Source organism: Alligator mississippiensis, chromosome 6 (assembly GCF_030867095.1).
Source record: "Alligator mississippiensis isolate rAllMis1 chromosome 6, rAllMis1, whole genome shotgun sequence".
Lineage (NCBI taxonomy): Eukaryota > Metazoa > Chordata > Crocodylia > Alligatoridae > Alligator > Alligator mississippiensis.
Genome location: NC_081829.1, coordinates 4,354,195 through 4,376,454, shown reverse-complemented (window position 1 = coordinate 4,376,454; position 22,260 = coordinate 4,354,195). Strand labels below are relative to the sequence as shown.

Here is a 22,260-nt window from a genome sequence, read left to right as displayed (position 1 = left end):
GTAATTTCCTTATGTGCTTTCAAATACCATAGTTGCAGTATTTTGACCTTCTCCCTTTCCAAATCAGACTATGTCAAACAAGTGGAGCAAGCTGAAAAGTAATTAAAAATACATAAACCTCCTTGAAACTTAAACAAAGCCATCATTTGGGGCTAGATTCAGGTTTTGGTCTAAGGTTAATTTTTGACCACTCTTGCTTTTGTCTTCCCGATCCAAGCACTGCAAGTGCAGCCAGGTAGGCAGAGATCACGTGTTTTGGGGTAAGGGAATGACATGTGAAACAACAAGAGAAAGCCTCAGCTAGAGCAACTGCCAGTTTCTTGACTTCAGTGGATCTATGATACTTTGCAGTAGTTGAGGATCTATGGTACTCTGCCATGCAGTCTTGTTCTGTTCAGTGCTTATAAAATAGCAAACACAGTATAAGTCAGTCTGCCTTTGGCTGTTTTCGTGTAGACCAATGGATTCATCTAGTGATTCTGCTAGCGCTTAAATATATATGTGGCATAGTATAGTGCCGTAGGAGCCAGGTGCAGTGAAAAGCAGCAGCAGGGGACCTTGGGTAAATTATGGTGAGTTACACCCATGAGAAATATGAGAATATTGTCCTGAGAATAAATATGAGAATATTGTCCTGTTTCTGATACATACTCATCACTCTTTTGTCCTCATTGGGGTCTCTCATTGTAACTGGGTCACTGGCCTTTGAAGGATGACTGATGCCTGTGTGATTGACAGCCTTAACTCGGAACTGGTATGTCGCTCCTTCAACCAGGCCCCCAATAGGACATCTGCAGGCTTTCACAGGCTTGTCATTGCATGGCACCCAGTCATCTGTGCCTGCCTCACACCTGAAATGAAACAGAAACCATGCATTTCATCCCTGGTGTTTCTCCAAGATGTTGCAATCTTTCTAACATGCTTGCCATACAGACCTTTCAATATAGTATCCAAAGACTGGACTTCTTCCGCTGTTACTGGGTGCCACCCAGGAAAGGATCAGGCAGTCTTTATTCACATCATGGCACTTCACATTGAGTGGGGATCCAGGGGCGCCAGCCATTGCTGCCACAGCATCTGAAGAAATACAGAACAGTGTTGCTTAAGTTCTTCTGCCTCCCCTGTGCAATGAGCCCTTCAGTCTCGCAACTCTTTTTTTTCACAGAGGCAGTTTGGTGAGTTTAGCATTTTAAGTTTGGTGTGCTGCAGCCTGCAGGACAAGAAACACACAAATTCTGTGAATCTTCAAGCACCTACGTATCTTTGACTATCTGTCCCCTAGACAGAGTCTCACTGGCTTGTGATGAGCCTGAGCCTACCAGGTGCCTAGTTACTACTGAACAGGGGGACTCAGGTATTTTTGGGACATTCTGTTTGGAGAGTCACTTCATTGTGAATTTTTCACTTCATTGAAAAAAGGCTTTTGTTCTAAGTAGGATAAAAGCCCGTACCTACCTCTGACAAATACATAAGCACTCTGTTCATTGTATCCATCCAGTGTAGGGACACGGATAGTGTAGAATCCCTCATCTTCTTTGTAAGCACACGGCACAGTCAGAGAAGCCTCACGATCCCAGCATTTTATTTGCTGATGTTTGGAATCCTTCATCAACTTGCCTAGAGTCAAATGAAAAGGAAGTTAAAGAAAACTTAACTGAATTGTGTCCTGCCCAGGAGGCACACTTATATTACTCCTACTACTCCTACTACTACTACTATCATCATTATTATAGCAGCTAGAAGCTGTAACCATGGACTAGGGACCCATTGGGCTAGGTGCTTCACAAACACAAAACAACAAGATAGTTTCTGTCCTAAGAGCTTGCAAACTAAGCATTAAACTGGAGATAACCGGTGGATGCAGAGATATACAGGAGCAAATCGAAACAGACAATATTAGGCAGCATGGTAGACTGCTCACGTGCTCTGCCTCCTGTCTACCCATTGTCAAGTGTTTGTAGATATGAACAAAGGAGAGTTTTAAGGAACAATTGGAAAGAGAAAAACTCTGGTGGCTTTATGCATGTTTTAGAGGAGCTCCTCCCACACGTGAAGGAGAGCAGCAGAGAAGGCATGAAGGTGCTAACTTGAAAACCTAACAAGTGGGTGATGGAGGCTGGTGTCATGGGCTGGTTGGAGGTAGGGGCTGACTTCTTGAGAGTTCACTTCAACTTAGAAATTCTTCCACTAAAATTTAATTAAAATTGATATGTTGCCATGAAACATTCTGATTTTGACAGAGCAGCATTTTCCAGAGGGAACCTGGTCTACTGACATGTTTATGAGCAGCTGTGCTGGAGGACTTACTTGCATTCAGTGCACAAGGTCTTCAGTACCCTCTGACACTTGAGCTAAAGAATTAATTCAATTAGTGCTGATTAATTAGCAGCTGATTAATTAGCAGCCTCTGAGGGAGAGGTGACATATGCACTAAGCCAGGGCATCTTCAACATATAAGAACACATTCACAAAAGATGGGAGAGTTCAGCTATAGATCCGGTTCTGTGGCACAGGCCTACCTCTAGTGTGGCTTGCTGCTTCCACAACTGAGTCTAGTGGAACTACTAAAAGGCAAAAGCATTCTCATTGTTTAACTCCTCAGGCAGGTGCTGGCTCCCATAGCTTTGATCCTAGCAAAGATCAACAGCCTTGACTTTGCAACTATAGTTATGCAGCTATGCGGCCTCTGTCCTACACTCATACAGGATGGAAGACTTTACTTCATTCCTCAGCATCATCTTTGCTTTTACAGCAATATAGTAGCAACACACTATGTTTTTACCATAGAGAACCAAAAACCTTAATAATGTCTTATACAAGGAAATGAATTAGGTTCCACATTCCTCCATGAGACAGTTCAGTATGACGATCCTTGTGTAATGGATAGAGAAACAGAGGTAAAAGCTAAATGACAAGGGGCAGAACTGGGAAGAAAATCTAAGAATCCTGATTGCCAGTTCACCTTTGCAAGCATTAAACTGCAGCGTACAGGCTCAAGGAGGTATAAAAACAAGAATTGCTGATATGTAGGAATACACACCATCTCTGAACCAGCTGATGTCCCGTTGATGCTCAAGTAAATCAGAAGAAAAGTAGCAGGAGAGGGTGAAAGGTTCCTTCTCTCTTGAGAACAAGGGTTTCAGTGCAAAGGCAAAATCTGCCTCTTTCCCAATGAGTGATCCTTTGAACCAAGAGTGAAAACATGGAGTCATAATACAGACCAGCAGTTGAGCATTGTTACCCACTAGCTACAGCACTGAGTATGGGTGGTGCTTTTTGTACAGAATCAGGCAAGTGGAAGGAGGCACACCTTGTCTGAAGGTACCAGCAGGCCCTAGCAAGAAATAAAACAGTGAGGAATCATTTACTCACTTTTATATATTTCTGAATCAAATCCTGACTTCTTCCCATAATATTCTGTAAAAGAAGAATACACACACTTAACAGATTTGGTTTCATTGCTTATTGTCCTCTTAATAATATACAATTGGATTCAAAATGGTGTTTCATTTCTTCAAAACAGGAAAAATGTGAAATGTTAACCTTGAAAATATCTATGGGGTAAAACACTGACCCACTCACCTGCTCATGACTCTCCCAAGTACTAAGAGTTTGTCTGTAAGAAGCTGATTAATTTTACTGCTATAACTCCTCACATGGACACTGTTATTCATAATGACTGCGCTCTCTTTTCAGTTTAGCTTGTAGTGACAAAAAGTAATTTAACAAAAGTCCCTTCTTTAGTTATATCATTATAGTAATACCCTTACATTTCCTTATGTAGAAAAACTCTAAGTCAGCAGCTCCCAAACTCTGACAGATAGCGCACCACCAATTTAAAATGATACAACTGTAAGTACCACCAGCAAGTTTTTCAATTCAACTTCAAGTATAATATAACTTTTGTCATATAAAATAATTATAATAAATCTGTTAATGCATACCGCTGACAGGTTGTCTGAGTACCACCGGTGGTACCCATACCACAGATTGGGAATCGCTGCTCTAAGTCCTTTCCCAGAATATTTTACAAATTAAAAAATAAAAGATACATATCACTTCACCCATGACTGAAATGCTGCCCCTCTGGGACAGAGCATGGTGGTTCCTCAACACCACACAGAAATACTATACAGCAGAGAGCAGAACGTATATATTAGTGAAGGTGGAATATGGCCAGGACAGTAAGGTTAAAACTCTGCTATTGTAGAAAGTGATAAAGGACCTGAGTGACTATCAGTGGCTTGGATCTCAGGTTAGTGACTCATCTGAAGGGCATCATATCTAGTAGCACAGACCATTTTCAGACATGGACCCACTGTTGACTCAGAGAGAAGAGCATCACCTAAGGTATCACTGGCAGCACTTACTGCAACCCTATACATGTTCCTCAGGGATCTTGTACACAAGCAATGATCCAGCCAAACTTTGCTTAGCTTGGGAGTACTGCTGGGATTACAGCGCAAGATCAAGTGTCTTTGAGCTGGAATCTAAGAATAAATACACTTGACACAAAATGTAAATGTTAGCACTCTCCTTTCTCAGCCTTGTTTTTCCTTCCTTCTTCAGTAGCTAGCATGGGGCAGTATAAATGGGAGCAAATTAACAATCTCCAGTGAGTTCATTCTCGTGTCTTCAGAGGCAATTTTCTGTGGCTGCAAGTGAAAGGATTGTGCTGGGAAAGCAGTCTGGGCTTTGCACTGCTATGGAGAAATCCACCATTTAGAAGTGGCCTTCTATCTGTCCCTAGTCACAGATGAGCAAATGGACTCTTAATACAGCCTGCTCGATGCTTTGCAAAGCATTACTTTGGGGACCCACTTGATAGGTCAATGACCAGGTAAAAAGGAAGACCTTATAGAAACAGAGCCACATGAAAGTGGAAGGGTGGGGGAAAGATGGTTGAAGCACAGCGTGATAGAGAACTTAAAAGGGAAATGCCAGCCTGATCCAGGATAAAGGGGACCCCCAAATAGTGTTTATAGACAGAATGAATCTCCTGCTAAACAGAACCAGTTGGCCTGGGGACCTTCCAGGACAGCAAGGGCATTCCAGACAACGTGGGGCCAGGAGAATGGATGCCATTGGCCTGTTCAGTGGGACAGGGAATGTTTCCAGCGTGTGCAGGATTTAAGGCTTTGGCACAGTCTCTATTTTTGGAATATTAAACATGAATAGCACAAGGCAGGGTCATATTACTGGAATGGCATCAGGAAGGGTCAAGGGAGAAAGAGTAGCATGGGCCTATGAACAGCCAACATAAGCAGCAGTGTTACAGTGCTATTTGATGTGCTGATATACAGTCCAGCCAGCAAAGACTCCCTGAAGGACAGTTTAATCAGGTACTACGAGGCGTTAGGGCAGCATTCTCATCTAAGATTTTCTATTAACATGCCTTACTCTGGTCTCATACCATTTCTGGTTCCACAAGGAGATTTTTTGAAGAGAAGGATTCTGCTGGGGAAGGCCGGTGACCGTCTCACGTTATTTACACAAAACTTTTGCCTTTGGAAGCAGTAGGAAGCAGATTTTCCAGTGCTATTTGTTTCCAACATACCACCTCTCAGTAACAAGTCAGCATCATTCTCCTGATGGGATTTATAGCTAGTTTGGGGCACTAAATGTAGCCAGCCGTAATATGCCAACCACTTACTGAGGACTTTAATATCTGTGGTCTTTTCCCAGGATTGTCTTATAGTTTTAAGCTCCTGATTGTTAGCGATAAAAAGCCTGGCTCTCAAAGGTATAGAGACACTGAACATAGGATCTGCAGTGGCTCAGACCTTCTGAAAATCAAGCCAATACAGTAGGTCCTCATCCTGCCCTTGGGGATTCCTTTTCTGAAAGTTTACTTTCCTGGCTGCCCAGTTGATGCTTCACTGCTTTCTCAGTTGCCCCTAAATACAAACAACAAAGACATTTTGCCCATTTGACTCCAGGGGCTATATCCTATTTCACTTTATGCACCTAAATGGCATGTAAGTAATTGTGTAACTGCAATTTTTGGTAATTCCAGTGTGCCCTGCATGCAAACAGGGCAGCAGCAGCAGATCTTTCTGCCTTTTAGCCCAATACCTGGGGGAGTGACACAGTTGCTCACCTTTCAACCAGAGAGATTCTGAACCTGTATCTCTTGCTTCCTAGGAAGACTAGACATGCCCAGGACCACAATCTGGGCTGGACACAGGCATGGGCAAACTGGGAGGCTGCCCAGGGCTTGGACAGAAAGGGGGCCTGAAAATGGTAATTTTTAATTATTATTATCATTATCTTGGTGAAGGGGGAGCCCGATACTAAAAGTTTGCCCAGGGACACCAGAAATCTAGGTACAGTGCTGGCCACAATGGGAGAAGAGGTCTGGCTGGAACCCAGGGCCCCCTCTCTTCCAGGGTAGCAGCTACCTCAGTGAGTCATGCAGCCATTGGCTTGTTCTGTGCATCCTGGCCCTATATAACTGGTAATAACTGCCTCTCTTCACTGCCAGCTAGAGCTGCATGGACTTGTGCATGCATTGCTGAATTGCGAACTGTATGTTAAGTGCCAAAAATTGTAGTTATGCAGCTGTGTATGTGCCAATTAGTTGCATAAAGTGAAACAGTATTTAGCCCTTGGTGTTCCCACTGCTGATTGTTCTGGAGTTTATCTTTGCTTTATTTGGGTGGCAAAATGAGCAAGACTTTTTGGAAATGAATCTTACTGTTAGGCATGCTTTTGATTTCCATCTCAGCCTGATTTGCTTGCTGCGGGAGAGGATAAAAACAAGCATGTGACGGATGTTAGCCATGTTGCTAAATACAGTTTCAAAAGGTACTGTACTACAACAGTAAGTGTGGTATAAGAACCCACATAGAATGGACCAGTTATACAACACTGCCTTTTTATGTTCTTTTTCTGTTACGGTAAGGATAATCCAGGCTGGCTGGTCTGGGAAGCCTTGCAAACAAGGAGCTGCCATTGTTTTTATAAGTGTGTCTCTTGTAGTGTGTGTACGTGCATGTGTGCGCGTGTGTGCATGTGCTTGGTTAAATGCTGAATTCTGACTCACCCAAGGCAATGTCTGACCAAAGGATTTTAAAGATATTATGAACAATACATGTCCATTAGAATTCCCTGGTAAGAGTCTTCTTCAGATTGTTCAGATTTGATCAATATACAGCGAAGAAAAAGAACAGTGACAACGTGGCCTGAGAAGCCGTTTAAGCATGAACACCAAATGAATGATGCAGAACTGATCTGTCTGCATCGTTAGGCTGGATTTGCATGTCATGATGCCAGAGGAGCCTATCTCTTCTCTACCAATCAGACCTTTGAAGCAGCCATAATGGCATCTGCTACCATTTCAGTTATTCTTTTGCTCGTGCCAGTGTCACTGTCAGTTGTCTATAGTTATGTAGGTAGATTCCAGACCAGGCTTTTTTAACAGGGGTGTTTTAGATATAGATTACAAATGTCAAGGGCTAACCAACAATCGCAGGAGACGACATTGCCTTTTCCCTGGCCTAAAGCTCCAAATCATTTTCCTTTGTAAGCACAGTTTCCTGCCGCTTCTCCACATGTCTTTCTTTAGCTTGGGCAGAATCTTGCTACATAATTGTCCTGCTTGGACTTAATAAAGAAGTCTATTCAAATTATCACAACAGATGCAGAGAGCAGAACTTTGAACTTGCTCATGAAGGGTTACTCTTTGGAGAGAGCTGTGTGTACATCAGGAGAGATCCTCTGGTAATACACTTTTTTTCAGTCCAACCTTCAAAATGACACTAGATCCTTTCTAAACTGCTGTACTTTCCAGTTAAAACAAATCTCTGGGTTATAAACAGGTGGATTTTGTCATAGTTTGGGCCAGTCCCTTCTGATTTCAGTTCAGTTAAAATAATGGTTCAGCCCTGCAATTACACTGTATTTAACTCAAACTCCTGACAGTATTAAGCATCAGGAGAAATATCTCTTTCTGTGGAGGTCTTTTGTTGTTGGACCACCAAACTGAACCTGCTGGTTTACATGAAAATACATGAAACAAAATTTCATCCCCTTATCAAAGTGATCTTAATACCTGCTTTGAAAAAAAGCGGAAATAATTAATGTGAATAAATAAAATTAATCTGTATGTAGAAAAGGTGTGGGTGTGGAAATATACTGGCATCATTCCTCTTTGTACACATAATGATTTAGACCAGCTAAACACTTTCTGGTGGTCTGAATATTTGCTTTTGTAATGACAACTAAAATAAGACTGTGGCTAATCCTTAAGATGGAAAAATATATCAGTTGATGCTACTCAAATATTATAGTATTCATTTTGTGCAGTTCTAGAGACTTACTTTAATTAAATTGTGTTGAAATATCCACAAAGATTTTTTTTTTAATCGAAAGGAAAGTAAATTTTCTACTTACGTCTGACAAGCACCGAAGCAAATGAATAGGCCTCACCATAAGGGTTTTTAACTTCAACACTGTATTCAGCAGAATCTTCCATAGAACATCTGAAAGAAATGAATTTGTGTTTTCCTTTTGAGCTTCAGTCTTTGGTTTTCAGCACAGAGGGTGAATTTTGATCAGTGTATATTAATATAGGCTGTTCTTTAATCTCACAAGTTAGAAAGGAAAATGAGTTTTTCACCAGTTTATTTTTGGCAATAAGCAGTTATTGAGAATTAGACTTCTAACACAGTTTTCTCTTGATGCGCAAAGAATTATGAACACTGGATGAAATTTGCCCCATGCAGAAACAGTGCAGGACCTCTGAATCACTGAAGCTCCACCGAGGACCTGAGCTTATACATATATTACTTACGTATCACACCGGCTTTTTGTTCTATAAGGATTCTGAACTCACCCAGAACTCTAAGCCCGCTTAAAGTTTGCCATGAATGCCCAAACTTTAAGGTATCCCTAGTGAAGTATAGAGAACTAAGGGGCATAATGAGAATCTGAGATAGATCATGAAGATTTTATACAAGCCTCCAGTGACCCAGATGCAAACAAAATAAAATAATTTTAACCCCTGACTGAGCTATTTGAAGTATTGGGCCGCATCACAGCAGGTAAGGGGTTAGCTCAGGTAAAAAACTAGGGCCCTGTAGCAGGGCAGTACATCACACTTTGGCTGCATCAACTTTCCCTCCCCAGACAAAATGATTTTGTTCTGTATAGCTGACTCTTGTCAGAACAGGCCTTGATGCTAACGAAGGGGGAGCTGAGCAAACGGTCTATACTTTACCTGCTGATATAGAGCGTGAGTGTGCCAAACTTGTTCTGCATCCTGTATTTTCCTGCTGGAGCCAGTCGGAAGTTAATAGGAATTCCATTTTTATACCTAATTAAACACAAAGATGACATGTCATTCAAGAGGGATTTGCCATTCTAGAGAAGAATAAGCTGGTAAATTTAAAACTTAGTTTTAAAAGAAAGGAGCAACACCTGGTTTAAAAGGGCAGTTTCTTCCACAGGGCACAGTTGAACAGGAGAGTAGACTGCCACCAGGGAGCTCATTCTTAACTTTTTGATTCTGTGCCCCAGCCTAGTACAATCTGAAGCAGCCTGGGGGCTCCTCTAACTTGCACTACGTGGTGCCCCAGGGTCCAGAAGCTACCTGAGGATTGCTAGCAGACACCACAGTCCAGCCATCTTCTCTGCCTGCTGCCTTCTACCCCGCTTATACCCTCAACTCGAGGTTGTGGGGAAGGAGTTATTGCAGCTAGGTTTTTTTTTTTCAATCTCTGTGTGTTCCTTGGGGACTTGCAAGTGGTTTCTCCTCTCTTTGTACTACATGAATAGTAGAAAGGATCCAAACTGGGAAAGCAAATCTTCCGCCAAAGCCCCTAGCAAAACTACCTGAAACTCACGTGTGAATACTACACCCATTTGTATAAAAGGACGGTCAATTTAATCCCTTTATCTATCTGACTGAGGAACTAAATGTTCAATTTGTAATGTGCTATTACTGATCTTTTTTGATGTTTCTGTTCTTCCATTGTTAGCAGTAAGTTTTGCAGACCATCCCCAGAGATCTCCCTGGTATTTTCCATCCTGTGGATTTGTAACTAAGCAAAGCTGGTAAATAGAAGAGTTGCCTTGTATTTCTCAAACTGTAAAGGCTGTAGCAGCTGAATAGATAAGCACATATGGTATCCTGGTTGGTAGCCAAGCACCAATGGTGTGCCCACAATGTTCCTGCACCTGTCTGGTTCATAAAAGACATGTAGGCTGGTTTAACTTGTTGGCCAATGACCAAGATGCAAGAGCGTAAGCTAGATATAGGAAGTTAGTGTAGTGGCCACGCTCCAAGGCAAAGTTTTTTATCAGGACAGAGGCTACACTGAACTGACAGCTGATGGAGTGAATCAGAGAGGCTAGACCAGTGGTTCTCAACATTTTTAGACTTGAGGCACCTCACAGTAGACTCCAGACACCCCTTGGAAAATGCCAGCTCTTTGTTTTCTCTTACTTTTTGAGTAGTGAAAGGTAATAAATCATTCTTCTGTTGCAAAGAACTCAGAAAGACCACAACAGGCCACAATGTTTTTGACACTATGGATTTCTGTGAGAGTACGTCACAAAACTATCACGATAAAAATAATCCTGCTGAAACAATTGGCCATGCTAAAAATAAAACATGTTGGAGGTGGTCTTATTTACCATGATAAATCAAAATCTACCATGATAAAAAGACGTCAGCATGTATTTTCAGATGTGACTAACCTAGCGAAACGGTGATTTTTGGCGCTGTTTCATGACGTGTATCTAAACAACGCATAATGTGTACAAGTGCCCTCTGGTTTTATCTTGTGAATCATGTTTGCATATTTAATGATACTAGCATTGAGTGGCACCCCATGGCACCCTTGAAAATATCTCAAGGCACCCCGGATGAGAATCACTAGGTTAGACATTGAAAAAACTTTATAATTAATAGGCTATAAGACTAAATTTAGATCCTGTTTCTACCTCTCCATGGAGCCTGTAAAGGACCAGAGGAGTCAAGGTATGACAACTCTGGAGTCACTTCCATCCTGTGCTTCTGGGCTTTGCTGGTCATACGTGGGCTCAGGAAGGAATTCCCCCCACTCCTGTTTCCTACTGGTATCAAGGGGGGGGGTTGCCTTCTATATGCTCTGGGTGCTGGCTGCAGCCAAGGCTGGGGATTTTGCCTGAAGTGTGCGATGGTGTGGAGATGTTTTCAGAAATGGACCCCTGTTCATTGGAAACTGGCATGAGGCTCAGGAATACATATCACAGAGACTGACTGGCTGGCAACAACTCCTGTACACTGATTCCAACACACAGGGGTGGATTGGAAGCATGGACTTAGAAATTAAAATGATGTCTTGAGTATTCTTAAACTCCCTTCCAATTTTTAAGTCTTTCTAACTAGACACAGGTGCTGCTCCCCCTATCTGCCTCTCAGAATGATGTGCCTGGTCCTCACCAGTCATTGTCCTCAGCTCACGTACCAGGTAACCTGTGGTGGGGGGGAAGCCAGGACTGTGCAAGTGAGCTTCACTTCCATTCTTTCCCAGACTCCATGAACTCGAAGCGGGATCCAGAACATGGGTGGCCGGGCTGATCTCAGCTCAATGTATTCTTTCTCTAGGCGAGCTTTCTCTAGAGCCTACAGTAAGGAGCAAACACACCAGGGAAAGAGTGGTTATGTTCTAGCTCCATGAGGTTTTCTGTAGAAGTGGCATGTAGGATGCTGACAGCCTTCCACTGCCTGTTACAAGACCGCACACCGCTCTGGTCCAGCAGTGGGCTGGTCTAGGAAGTTAATTATTGTGGTGGCTAAACAAAGCTGAAATCATCTTTGAACATTTATGGAGAAGACTTGTTTCGTTCACAAAGTAGACAGCCAAGGCATTGCCTTACAAGCTGAAGAAAAAGTGTCCCAGAAGAGACACTTCTTTAACGAGGCCCCCAGATTTTGAAAACTTTTCTGCTTTCTGGATTTAGTGACTTCAAAAAATAAAGAGGTGTTACCCCCAGTAGCTCCATTCAACGTAAATGGAGCTTCACTTTTCATGTATCAGCTGAGGATCTTGCTCTAAAACTCTGCCAGTTAATACAGTTGTGAAGAGATAACCCAAAGCTGGTTTATGGACAGCTACTCAGTCCTTTATGTAGGAATATGTGGTGTTCTGTGGACTCCAGCGACAAAGTACAAGCTACATTTCTCACTCAGTTTGCCCATATATAGTGATTACTTAGCTGGAGTTTCAGACCTGGATACTATGGCTGTATCTATGTTGTTGAGTTCAGATATGGGTAACTTTCACAGAGTTTTTATTGCTGGGCATAGATCTTACAATTTCATAAACAGTAAGAAAATGGCTAGAATTTCCCCCTTTTAGTATCATATGAATGCTGGATCAGACTCAAGGTCCATCTCATCTAGTGTCCTGTTTCTCATGCTTCCAGATGTACCAGGTGTTCAGGAGAAGGTGTGAGAACCCCACAATAGCAGACATGGCATGATTTACCCCTACACAAGGTCTCATTCTGGTCTGCAATGGTTAGAGATTGGTTGGGCCTCTTGAATTTAATTGGGCTGAAGATTTCTCCCCAGATGTATGCTAGTAAACAATTATAACTTCACAGGTATTCCTGTTCGCCATAGAAAAGCCCTGTCCCTCTCTAAGTATCTGACCTTCCTGCGAAGGGCCTTGCGGTCAGCTCTCACACGCAGGAGTCTGCAGTTCCTAATGACAGTCTTTTCCAGCTTTTCCATTTCATTTCCAAATCGAACTCTCTTCTGTCCCCTTTTCTCCAGTTCCAGGATGGCAGTTTCTCTCCTCACCTTGGGATCCCTGAGATGTCAAATATACATATTAAAAAAGCTCACAATTGCCCAAGCCCTTGTGGGGTTTTCGTTGCATAAGCATAGGACTAAACATTGCGCAAGAGTATAAGGAGGGAACCATTAGCTTATGCTCAACAGTGGGCGCAGATGGGATAAAATTGAAGGCAGGCAGTGATGTTGTGAAGGGCTGTGCATCATGGCACAAAGGTATGTGTAATGTCCCTTGAGAGTTCTTCATGAGGGTCTCCAGATACAGAGAGGACACTGCAGTTCTCCCTGACTCTCTAGCTCCTGGTCTAATTCTGTCTCCTGCTCTCTTCCTAAGGCCTGGCTAGGCCTTGACAATTGCAGAATTGACTGCTAAATGCACCACCATGGGCATGTCTACACGTTCATTAATGCACAGTAGTTACTGACATTTAATTTAGTACTTGCTTAATGAAGTACTAACTAAATGCATAGTAACCAGAGCTACTGTGCAGTAGCACCAGCACACGATTCTTTTAGTGATGCTTTCTGTGCAGAAACCTAATACTGCTGTGCATGGTTATTACCATTAGCATAGGTTTTGCCTGGCACACTACTGTGCAGTATTATTAGGCTACTGCACATTAAGTGTCCCATGTAGATATGCCCGGTTTGGGTTTAGCAAAAAAGGGCTCAGTTGAGATTCCTGATCCAGTAAGTATGACCTACAGCAAAGCAGTTTCACTTGTATGTAGATGGCAACAATACACAACACCATGATGTTGCCCTGGTTTAAGAAGACTTTTCCATCAGAAAATGCTGTTTAGATGAAATCAGCACATGATGTAGGAATGTGTTGGTTTTAAGAAAAATATTCACAGGAAATTATTGAAATGTTTTATTTCATTGAGGTCAAAGCAAAAGCTTTTGTTTCAACCTCATTTTTAATTAATATAATATAGACTATGATATGATCAAAATGATTTTTTTCAACTCTATGGAAGGAAATATTTTGGAACAGTAAAACAATTCAGAGATTTTTACTTTTCATCCCAATATGGCAAAAAATGAAATGTCAAAAGCTCAGAATTTCCTGGTAGATGTTTGTTCTGCTTTTCAAAGCTGAAGGTGGACTTCCCAGTGGTGACAGTAATACTCTTTCATTGGATAGATTTGGTGGTGTATATAATAATGTTCAATATATTTTTCCTAGTTAACAGTCAGTCTTATCACCTGTGAAAGGTTAGTATTATTTCTACAGCTGGGAAAACTGACACACAGAGGGACTGTGTGCTACAAAAAGCAAACAAGCAGGAACTAGACACCAGCCATTTCTGTTTCTCAGTCCCAAGAGAAGTACACACAGCTACTCCATCCTGCAACATCCTCTGGCTTTCTGATGCATTGCCAGGATTTGGCCTACGGTGCTTCCTTTCCAGCTACTGCTTTGGAGAAGGCAACCCTTTCTTAATTTATTTCTGCTTGCCCAGATGGCAAGTGAATGGAGCATGTAGAGAAACACTGATGTGCCCAGTATTAAGAGGCAAACAATCATATTGTTGCTTTATTAACCTGGCTTTCCCAAAGTTCCCTTTCTTCTCCCTGCCATACAAAATTCCATTTCCTTTCAGTTTTTGATTTGTTGCTCACAAGCAGGGAAATATTGCTTATAAAGGGCATCCAGGCAATTTTTAGTTTCATGGGTTTCTGGGTGGGAGCTCAGGATGATACAATTTAAGCTTTTCTAATCAATCTGGCCTTTTTTACTACCAACACCAGCTCGCAGAAGGGTCACAAAAGAATGACTGTGAACCAGTGCTTCTTTTAGGTAAATGTAGTATACATGTAACATAGTTGATATAGTAACTGTAGTGACATCAAATTCTTGACTTACTGTGATATTTCTGAGGTTAAGGCGAGGGCAGCTGCTATGGATAACTCTGAAAGGGTGAAGGTCTCTTCTTCCTCACTTCCACACGGTGCACACACAGAAGAATTCAGACAAAGTTGAACATTTTTATAAGCAAAGCACTCCACAACATGCTTAGTATGTAAGTTATGAAAAGCCTTTTTGTAACTGAGCAGCTTAAGTCCCATTTTTAAAAGTGACTTTGGGCATCTCTTCATTGCCTCCATTTTTACTAGGGGGCACCATTAGGAAACATGCCCTGCCCAGTCACTCCCATTCCACATCCACCAGCTGCCAGAGACTTGTAACACAACAGATCATGTTCGATGGCCATCCAGTGCTGCTGTCAAGGTGTTCTTACCAGTGTGTACTCACTACCCAGCTCTACTCTAGCAATTGCTAGCTACATCATATTTTCCCAACATTTGGTACATGTGGGGCAGAAGGGGGTAGGTGGAGTGTGTTTCCAAGGTGATGCTTTCTAGTATTGGTAGAAATGATGTAGACATGCCCTTAGACAATTTTGGAAATCCAAGTTTCATTAAAAGTCAATGGCATTTAGAACCAAAGACACTGAAATTAGGTAGTTTTGGAAACTTTGTTTTCTCATCTAACCAAGAGATTATCAAACTGCATAATACAGAATAATTTTCATCCCAAATTTCACTTTTTGCGGACATTTTGACTGACCGCTAATCTCTTGAATCACCTGGACCTGATATATTCACCACTTCCTGAGAATGATTTATTTGTCTGGACCTGACTGAGTTACCTGGAACTGCTGTAATTATTCAGAACCCATTGGCTTGCCTGAGGCATGAGCAGAGTAAGCTAATTGACTTGTGCAAAACTCACTGACATGCCTCATGTTGCATAAGGTGAACCTAGTCACTTATTTAGAACTAACTAATTGGTCTGAACTTACCTGAGTAATCTGGATCTGGTTTACTTATTGAGAACTCATAATATTATTTGGACCTAACTGAGCCATCTGGAATTGGGTCACTTACCTCTCACCTTACAGCTAATCAGTCCCTTGAAGAATGCCTTTCATTCAAAAGCTTGTCTAACTTTATCCCAACCATGCAGTTAGACCAATCAAAGATTTCACCCACAAAAATCCTTGCCTCTTGCATAATTCCTAGACCATCACAGCTACAATATCACTCCAGTGCTATTAATCCCTTGATTTACCTGGACTTGAACTTAGTCTTTCTTGTTCTGGACGTCATTTCCAAGCTTCGCTGTCTCTCTTCCTTTTGCTCCTCCTCTCTCTGATGAAAGGAAGTTCGAGTTTCCATGTTGAACGTTCACAGTAGAAGTTACCTACCAGAATAGATTCAAACACACAGTGACACTGATTTTCAAATGAACCATCTCAAATGGTCCAGCAAAATCTTTCATCTGACCATCCAATGAGCATCTCTTGACTTCAGTAGTCATCATATCAGCCTCTTGGCACATCATTTCCATGACTGTAATGTGCATGTGCGGGAGCCAGGTGCACAAGCTGGATCCAGAGTCTGTCTGAAAAGAAAAACTAAAAACAAAGCAGTAAAAATAAAGAATATCTTTGGGAATGTTTTTGTTACTATCTCAAACTGACATCATATGGTTTGATGCAGTATTATGCAGGTCAGACTAGATGCTCATAATGGTCCCTTCAGGCTTCAAAGTCTATGAAATAATGTAGTTTCCTATAATCAGATCTTGGTGAAAAATGAAAACAAAAGAGAAGAGGGTCCTTCTGGGTGGGTTACTTGCAAACCTTGTGTTGAAACTGTAGAAGAATAACAGGCAGCTGGTTTCTAAGATCCTGATCTAATACTAAATAAAGCTGCAGGAGTCTTTCCACTGATTTCAGTGAATACTGGATCAGACCCCAAAGTAGCTTGAAGAACACCATGGGCTTAATTAGTATGAAGGCTAGTTAAGGCAGAAATGGTATAGCAGAGGGCAAAGATAAGGTACAATGGGCTGGATAGATAACCTGAAACACTGGGGACAGCATTAGACTATAAACAGAGTTCTGCATGTGGAATTTACTATTTAAAACAGATTGATATGCAGTATTTCATTAAAAATAATCCTAACTTTCCCATGTAGTAGTTTTAATTATTTCCCTAGAATTGCAATCTGTTGGATTATAAGGAATACTCAGTGGTAATCTCAGATGAACAGACTGTTGAGGATCTAAGGAGGCCATCTGCTTGGCTAATAACCATCGGTCATTATGCTTGGGCGGAGAAGGGTTGATGCTGCCGCTGTGACCAGATCAGCAGGAAGAGATGGCAAGGGAGGGTGATTGATCATACCTGCTGTATCATGAGGCATTTGAAAATGTGACCAGCAGGTGTGGGTAAGTGGGAATGACAGAAGAGTAAAGAAAGAGAAGAGAAGAAAGCAAAGCTTGTCCATTTCTCCATCCCTAAATCTGTCCTGAATCAGCATCACTGTTTTCTGGGCTAATTTCTCCCTGCCTGTAGGCTGAAATGTACTGTGAGACCAGTTAATGTAGCACTCATGAACATACTAGCTATAGTGAACTGACAAGTTTGTATTGTCCATGTTCAGGAATCACCTTGGGCCCATGGCACTGAAAATAAATCCTCTATTCAGTGAGCATTTCCAATGGCCTCTGCATACCATACTCCAGGCTTCTGCTGCCTCTCTGCAGATTTCTGGTCTCTAGAATTAAGCCACTTTTTAAAGTTACAGTTCCCAGCATGTCACCATAACTATAAAGGTAATTATTTAGCCTATTGGATACAGCCTGATCGCCAAGGTAGTTCTCCGCAGTGCTCAAAAGGTGGCTTGAGAAGCTTTCAGAGAATCTGGACTTGGTTAGAGATTTAAGCTTTTATTCAATAAACTGTTGAATTTTCACTCTGTGGCCAAAGAAGCATCCCTTTCTTATTCTCTTTCCAGAAGTGGAAATAGTAAACAATGTGGCTACTAGCTCCCATCCATTTCCTCCCCTTTGCTGCCAAAAAAGCTATTGCTACAGCTCCTCCTCCAAGGATGAGCAGTGAGCTGATTTTAGGCACTGACTAGATACTTGGGGGATTAAACAAATACAATTTAAAAAGTGTATCTATCCTTATCTCATTCCACCCGACAGCCTTTCCAGAGACCCAGCTCATAAACCCGAAATATTACTGATTTTCTGGCTTCTAAGTGCCTTGGTACATTTTTGAAAATAAGATTTAAGCTCTTTGGAAAATTTTACCTTTTTGAAAACTATTCATGCCTTTGAACTTGTCATTGTCTCATTTCAATTGAAGATTTTTTCCCTAACTTTAGATTGTGTTTTAATTTTATTCCATTTCTAATCCTAAAATGTATTTTGTTGAAAGAATGATGTTACTACTATAATTATATTGTTTAATCTAGTCTTTAAACATTACTATATGTAGTAAGCTTAAAATAGCTCAGTTGAAAACTTATTGTAGTAAATGCAAAAATATCCCAACATGCAGAGTGAGCTTTAGAATGATCATAGCAATAACCCATTGATAGAGCCCAGCTTTACAGCACAAGCAGAAGAAAATCAAACAAATCAGATTTAAAAATAATACCCCCATGCCCTTATAAAATACTGTTTCCTGTACAATATCTTTTAAACTATTTAGTAGTTTTGTGAGTGATTCTAAACTATATTTGTTTTCAGGTGAAGATGACTATCAGGCATCAGATTTGTGTTTCCAAATTCTACACCTAAATATCCACCTTCCTTTTTCTACAGTTTGTTTTTCATGTGATAGCTTTGAACTAGCTTTCAATGCTCTGTAATCTAAAACTGTTTTAGAGAAACAGAGCTCTGGTCCATTAAGACAATATCAGTTATTATTACTGCTATTTCTTTCCAGTCCAAATGTAGATATTGCTAAATAGATCAATTAAACGAATGCAGGGGGAAAGATTTCACAAAGAAAAAGCTGAAAGTATTATCAGTTCTTTCAAGATACAGAAAAGAAGTATGAGTTATCTGTGAGATACAATTCAAGTAAAACAATAGCTGCTTGTGCTGATGCTACTCTAAAAGCCTTAGAAAATCTTGTATATAAGACAGTCTACTTACTGACAAGCTAGACCAGCTCAGAGAAGTCTTCAGTGAGGGTGCCTGTCCTCAAGAAAGATAAAGGACAAAGGCACGTTTCCTTTTCTCTGTTGATGACATTAAAAATGACTGTCCCCAGAAGAATGTGCCCCATGGTTAAGTGCCCACCCCGGAGCCTTAAATATAGCACTGTACCATGTCACTGCAATGACAATGGGGAAAACCATGCATGGGTTACAATATTCAAGCCGTTTATTGCTGTGGCAGCTAATCAGAGAATCTTTTTTAGGTCCACAAATTAATACTGTGGCCAAAACAATCTGAAAGGGACAGGTGCTTCCAGATCTTGGTCATCAGGCTCTAGTGTTATCTAGTGCTCCTTTAGGGCAGTATTTCACAAAGCCTCCAGAAATGAAATGTAAATGTTTTAATCTCCCCTTGGGATTTCCCTCGTGTTATTTGCAGTTGCTAAATTACAAGAGTGAAACTCACTTTGACATCTCTTTAGTGAATGCCAGACTCCAGCCTGTTGGTGTCAGTGGATAATTAGATCAGGAGCTGACAGCAGCTCTGTGCTTTGATTGGCTTAAAGCTGTCTCCACCTGTGGGATACATTACATAGTTCATTAGTCTGATTCTGAGATAAAGTGTTACTTTTACCATTATAGGAAAACTGAAGTCTGACCGACTCGACCAGTCGATCTGTTTGCTTGCCTGTCCAGTATAAGAGCGATGTATATAGCAGGCTGTCTAACAGAAAGTTGATTTTCCTTTTACTTAAAATACTGTTGTCAGTGCCAGCAGTCTGGGTAAGTTCTTGCCAGCATTGTGAGCGGTTCCTGATGCATTCTGCTGTCTCTGACCCTGGGACAGAAAAGGGGGTGCATATCTGGGAGTGGATAGTATAAGGGCAACTTAACTAAGGTGGCATTCTGTACCCCTTTGGTAATCTAGGTGGCAGTTCTTAGTTGTCTAGGTGACCTCTTTAGCACTTCTGTACAGGTGGGATTTTTATTTCCCTAGCAGTACAAAGACATGTATGGGCATGCATAAACTGAGCATGTGTAGGAGGTAACCATTGACTGTGTACATACATGGCTATGTATGCACAAATAGACATGTACTTGTGTCTAAGAGCTGAAAATGTAGATGGCCGAGAACCATGACTAACTATTAGACTGAAGAGGAGGAGAGACCTCCTATATTGTAGTACTAATAGCTGAGCATGTAGGGTGCTTGCCTGGAAAGCTGGAGATATAAGTAAGTAATGCCTGACTTCAGTGTGGTGGGTACAGAAGTTCTGGGAAATCAGAGACACAGACACACACTCCATTTGGGCATGGGGGGACTAGAATTTGGGTCTCCGGCTTCCCAGGTAAGTGCCCTAACCACTCGACTGTTGGGCTAAAATACTGGAGTGTCCCTCTCCCCTATTTTGCTTCCAGGAATTGCACTTAGGTACACACATAGGTAATTGTCCATGCATGCAAGCTTACATGTCCAAGAAAGAGAATCCCTGCCCAGGTGTTCTTCTGCTGAATCCAGTTGTCATGATATTGAGGGGATGTATGTAGTGTGCACTGCTCCAAGCTGCCAGAATGAATGTTGGCGCTCTTGAGAAAACAGAGATCTGCACAAACTATTCTTGTCTCTCTTGGAAATCACTCTCTCATTTTGCCAATATACAAATGAACATGCCCAGTTCAAATGTTCAGGTCCCAGAAAGACTGGAATCACCTCTCAGCATCAGGCTGCAGATACTACGCAAGCTTTCTGAATAGAGTTCTTCCACTCTTCTCATCTGAGCTGCCCTGAAGCAACTCTTTTTTTTCTTCTGGTTCCTCCTGAGTAACCACTGAAAGTAATGACCTTTGGTGCACACAAAGCAGAATTAAGATACAGACTATTTCATCAGAGTTCCCAGGCTTATAGAGGTGCCAAGGCATAACATTTCTCTCGGTGCTCCTTCCTTTCAAAATGTATAGCTTTCCATCCGTGGTTTTAAAGAAGCTTCCCCAAGTTGCTACTTAAATAAACCTGAGTGGAACATTTCTCCATATAAATTCTTTTCAAATACGAGAGACAAGGCTTGTTTCTTTCACTGGACCAACCATATAGTTGGGAAAGATGTGAGACAAGCAGTTGGGTACAAGGTGCCCTTCCTTAGGTCTGGGATGGAAGCAGATACAGCCTAAACTAAATACCAGGTAAAACAATTACTTGTTTAACTGTTATGTGTTGTAGCTGTGATGGTTCAGGGAATAGATAAGATACTATAGCCACGATGGTCCAAGGAACGTGTGAGAAGCTAAACAGAAGGAGTTGATTTTCCTGGTATTTAGTTTGGGCTATATCTGTTTCTTGCCCAGATCTGAGGAAGGGCTAACATCTATAGCTGGTTCAATAAAAGACAGTACCAAACCAACCTGCTTTTTGCATATTCCTTGGACCACCCTGGCTATAACACCCCAACCATGTTTTCAAATGTAACATCTCTAAGTGATAAATCAAAGAGTGACCATACAAGAGAAACTCAATCCCCATCATACATGCATTTCAGTCTGCTTCACTGACAGTCCACTGTAAGCTATATCCAGGATGGCTGGCACTGGGAGTGGCTGGCTATGTGACAGCTTCCTACATTTAGCTGAGCAAACAAAGAATGTAATACTTTCCGATAGAGTTACTCTGAACACCTGCCACTGTGATATCACCAAGACAAGGGGGACTGCAATATTCATATGTCACCAGCAGGACATCCAGCTAAGAATAAGTGAAGTCTTTTTTCCAAGGAAGCTACAGTTATTTTATTGTCTAGTTCAAAACTCTCTTATCTGTAAAGGCCAAGGTAAATGTGAAACAATCTCCAGTTTGTTAGCTAGAGCTTGCTTATATTAAAAGACCTTTGAAACTATGTTGAAACTACTCTGTCTGGGGCTGTCATTGCAGAGAAGGGAGTGAACAGACCTAGGTAACTGGAGCTTTACTCAGATATTTTTCCATGGCAGATTTTGTAACAACCAAAGCTATTAATCTATCTAGAAGAGAAAAAAGAAGAAATATGGGAAAGCCATTTTGTAAATGGAGACAGGGAGTGAGAAGTGGATTTTACAATACAACTTTAGGAAGACTAAATAGGTCAAAGAGCCCTTCCAGCCCCTCCTAAAGTGTAGCATTTCAGAAGAACACTTCCCTTAAATTAATAAGGTGAGTCAGCAGACAAGCATGTTGGCGCCTACTTAGCGTGTCAGAGCCTAAAAGATGTTCTTTGTCATAATGTACCGAGTAAGCTGTAAGCAGAGCAGGGGCCTGGTGTAAAACAGCCCTCTTTGTACGATCTGATGCAAAGATCCTTTCTGTTGACCTCAATGGACTGTAGCTCAGACTCCTAATCATTACCATTTAATTGGTCCGTATTCTGCCAGGATGGATAACAGAGGGGAAAAAGGATGGATATGGAGCTGGATGCTAGCTTGAACTGACGGCCCTGCCCTCCCCCAGGTTTCCTGTGTAACCTTGGCCCAGTCA

The 22,260-nt window shown here is 41.5% G+C and overlaps 1 protein-coding gene across 1 annotated transcript in view; it reads right to left on the bottom strand.

Moving 5' to 3' along the window:
* MYOM3 (myomesin 3) overlaps positions 1 to 15,987 on the bottom strand; it is a 42,434-nt gene extending 26,447 nt beyond the window's left edge. The window contains exons 1-11 of the mRNA XM_006267979.4: positions 15,867 to 15,987; positions 14,658 to 14,732; positions 12,644 to 12,803; positions 11,454 to 11,611; positions 9,221 to 9,316; positions 8,395 to 8,483; positions 3,373 to 3,417; positions 3,041 to 3,181; positions 1,456 to 1,617; positions 936 to 1,077; positions 652 to 851 (exon numbers count right to left, since the gene is read on the bottom strand). Of these exons, the coding sequence (XP_006268041.1) occupies positions 652 to 851; positions 936 to 1,077; positions 1,456 to 1,617; positions 3,041 to 3,181; positions 3,373 to 3,417; positions 8,395 to 8,483; positions 9,221 to 9,316; positions 11,454 to 11,611; positions 12,644 to 12,803; positions 14,658 to 14,732; positions 15,867 to 15,973 (1,375 nt within the window). The 5' untranslated portion in view covers positions 15,974 to 15,987. The remainder of the gene's footprint in view (positions 1 to 651; positions 852 to 935; positions 1,078 to 1,455; positions 1,618 to 3,040; positions 3,182 to 3,372; positions 3,418 to 8,394; positions 8,484 to 9,220; positions 9,317 to 11,453; positions 11,612 to 12,643; positions 12,804 to 14,657; positions 14,733 to 15,866) is intronic.
* Positions 15,988 to 22,260: the final 6,273 nt, after the last annotated feature.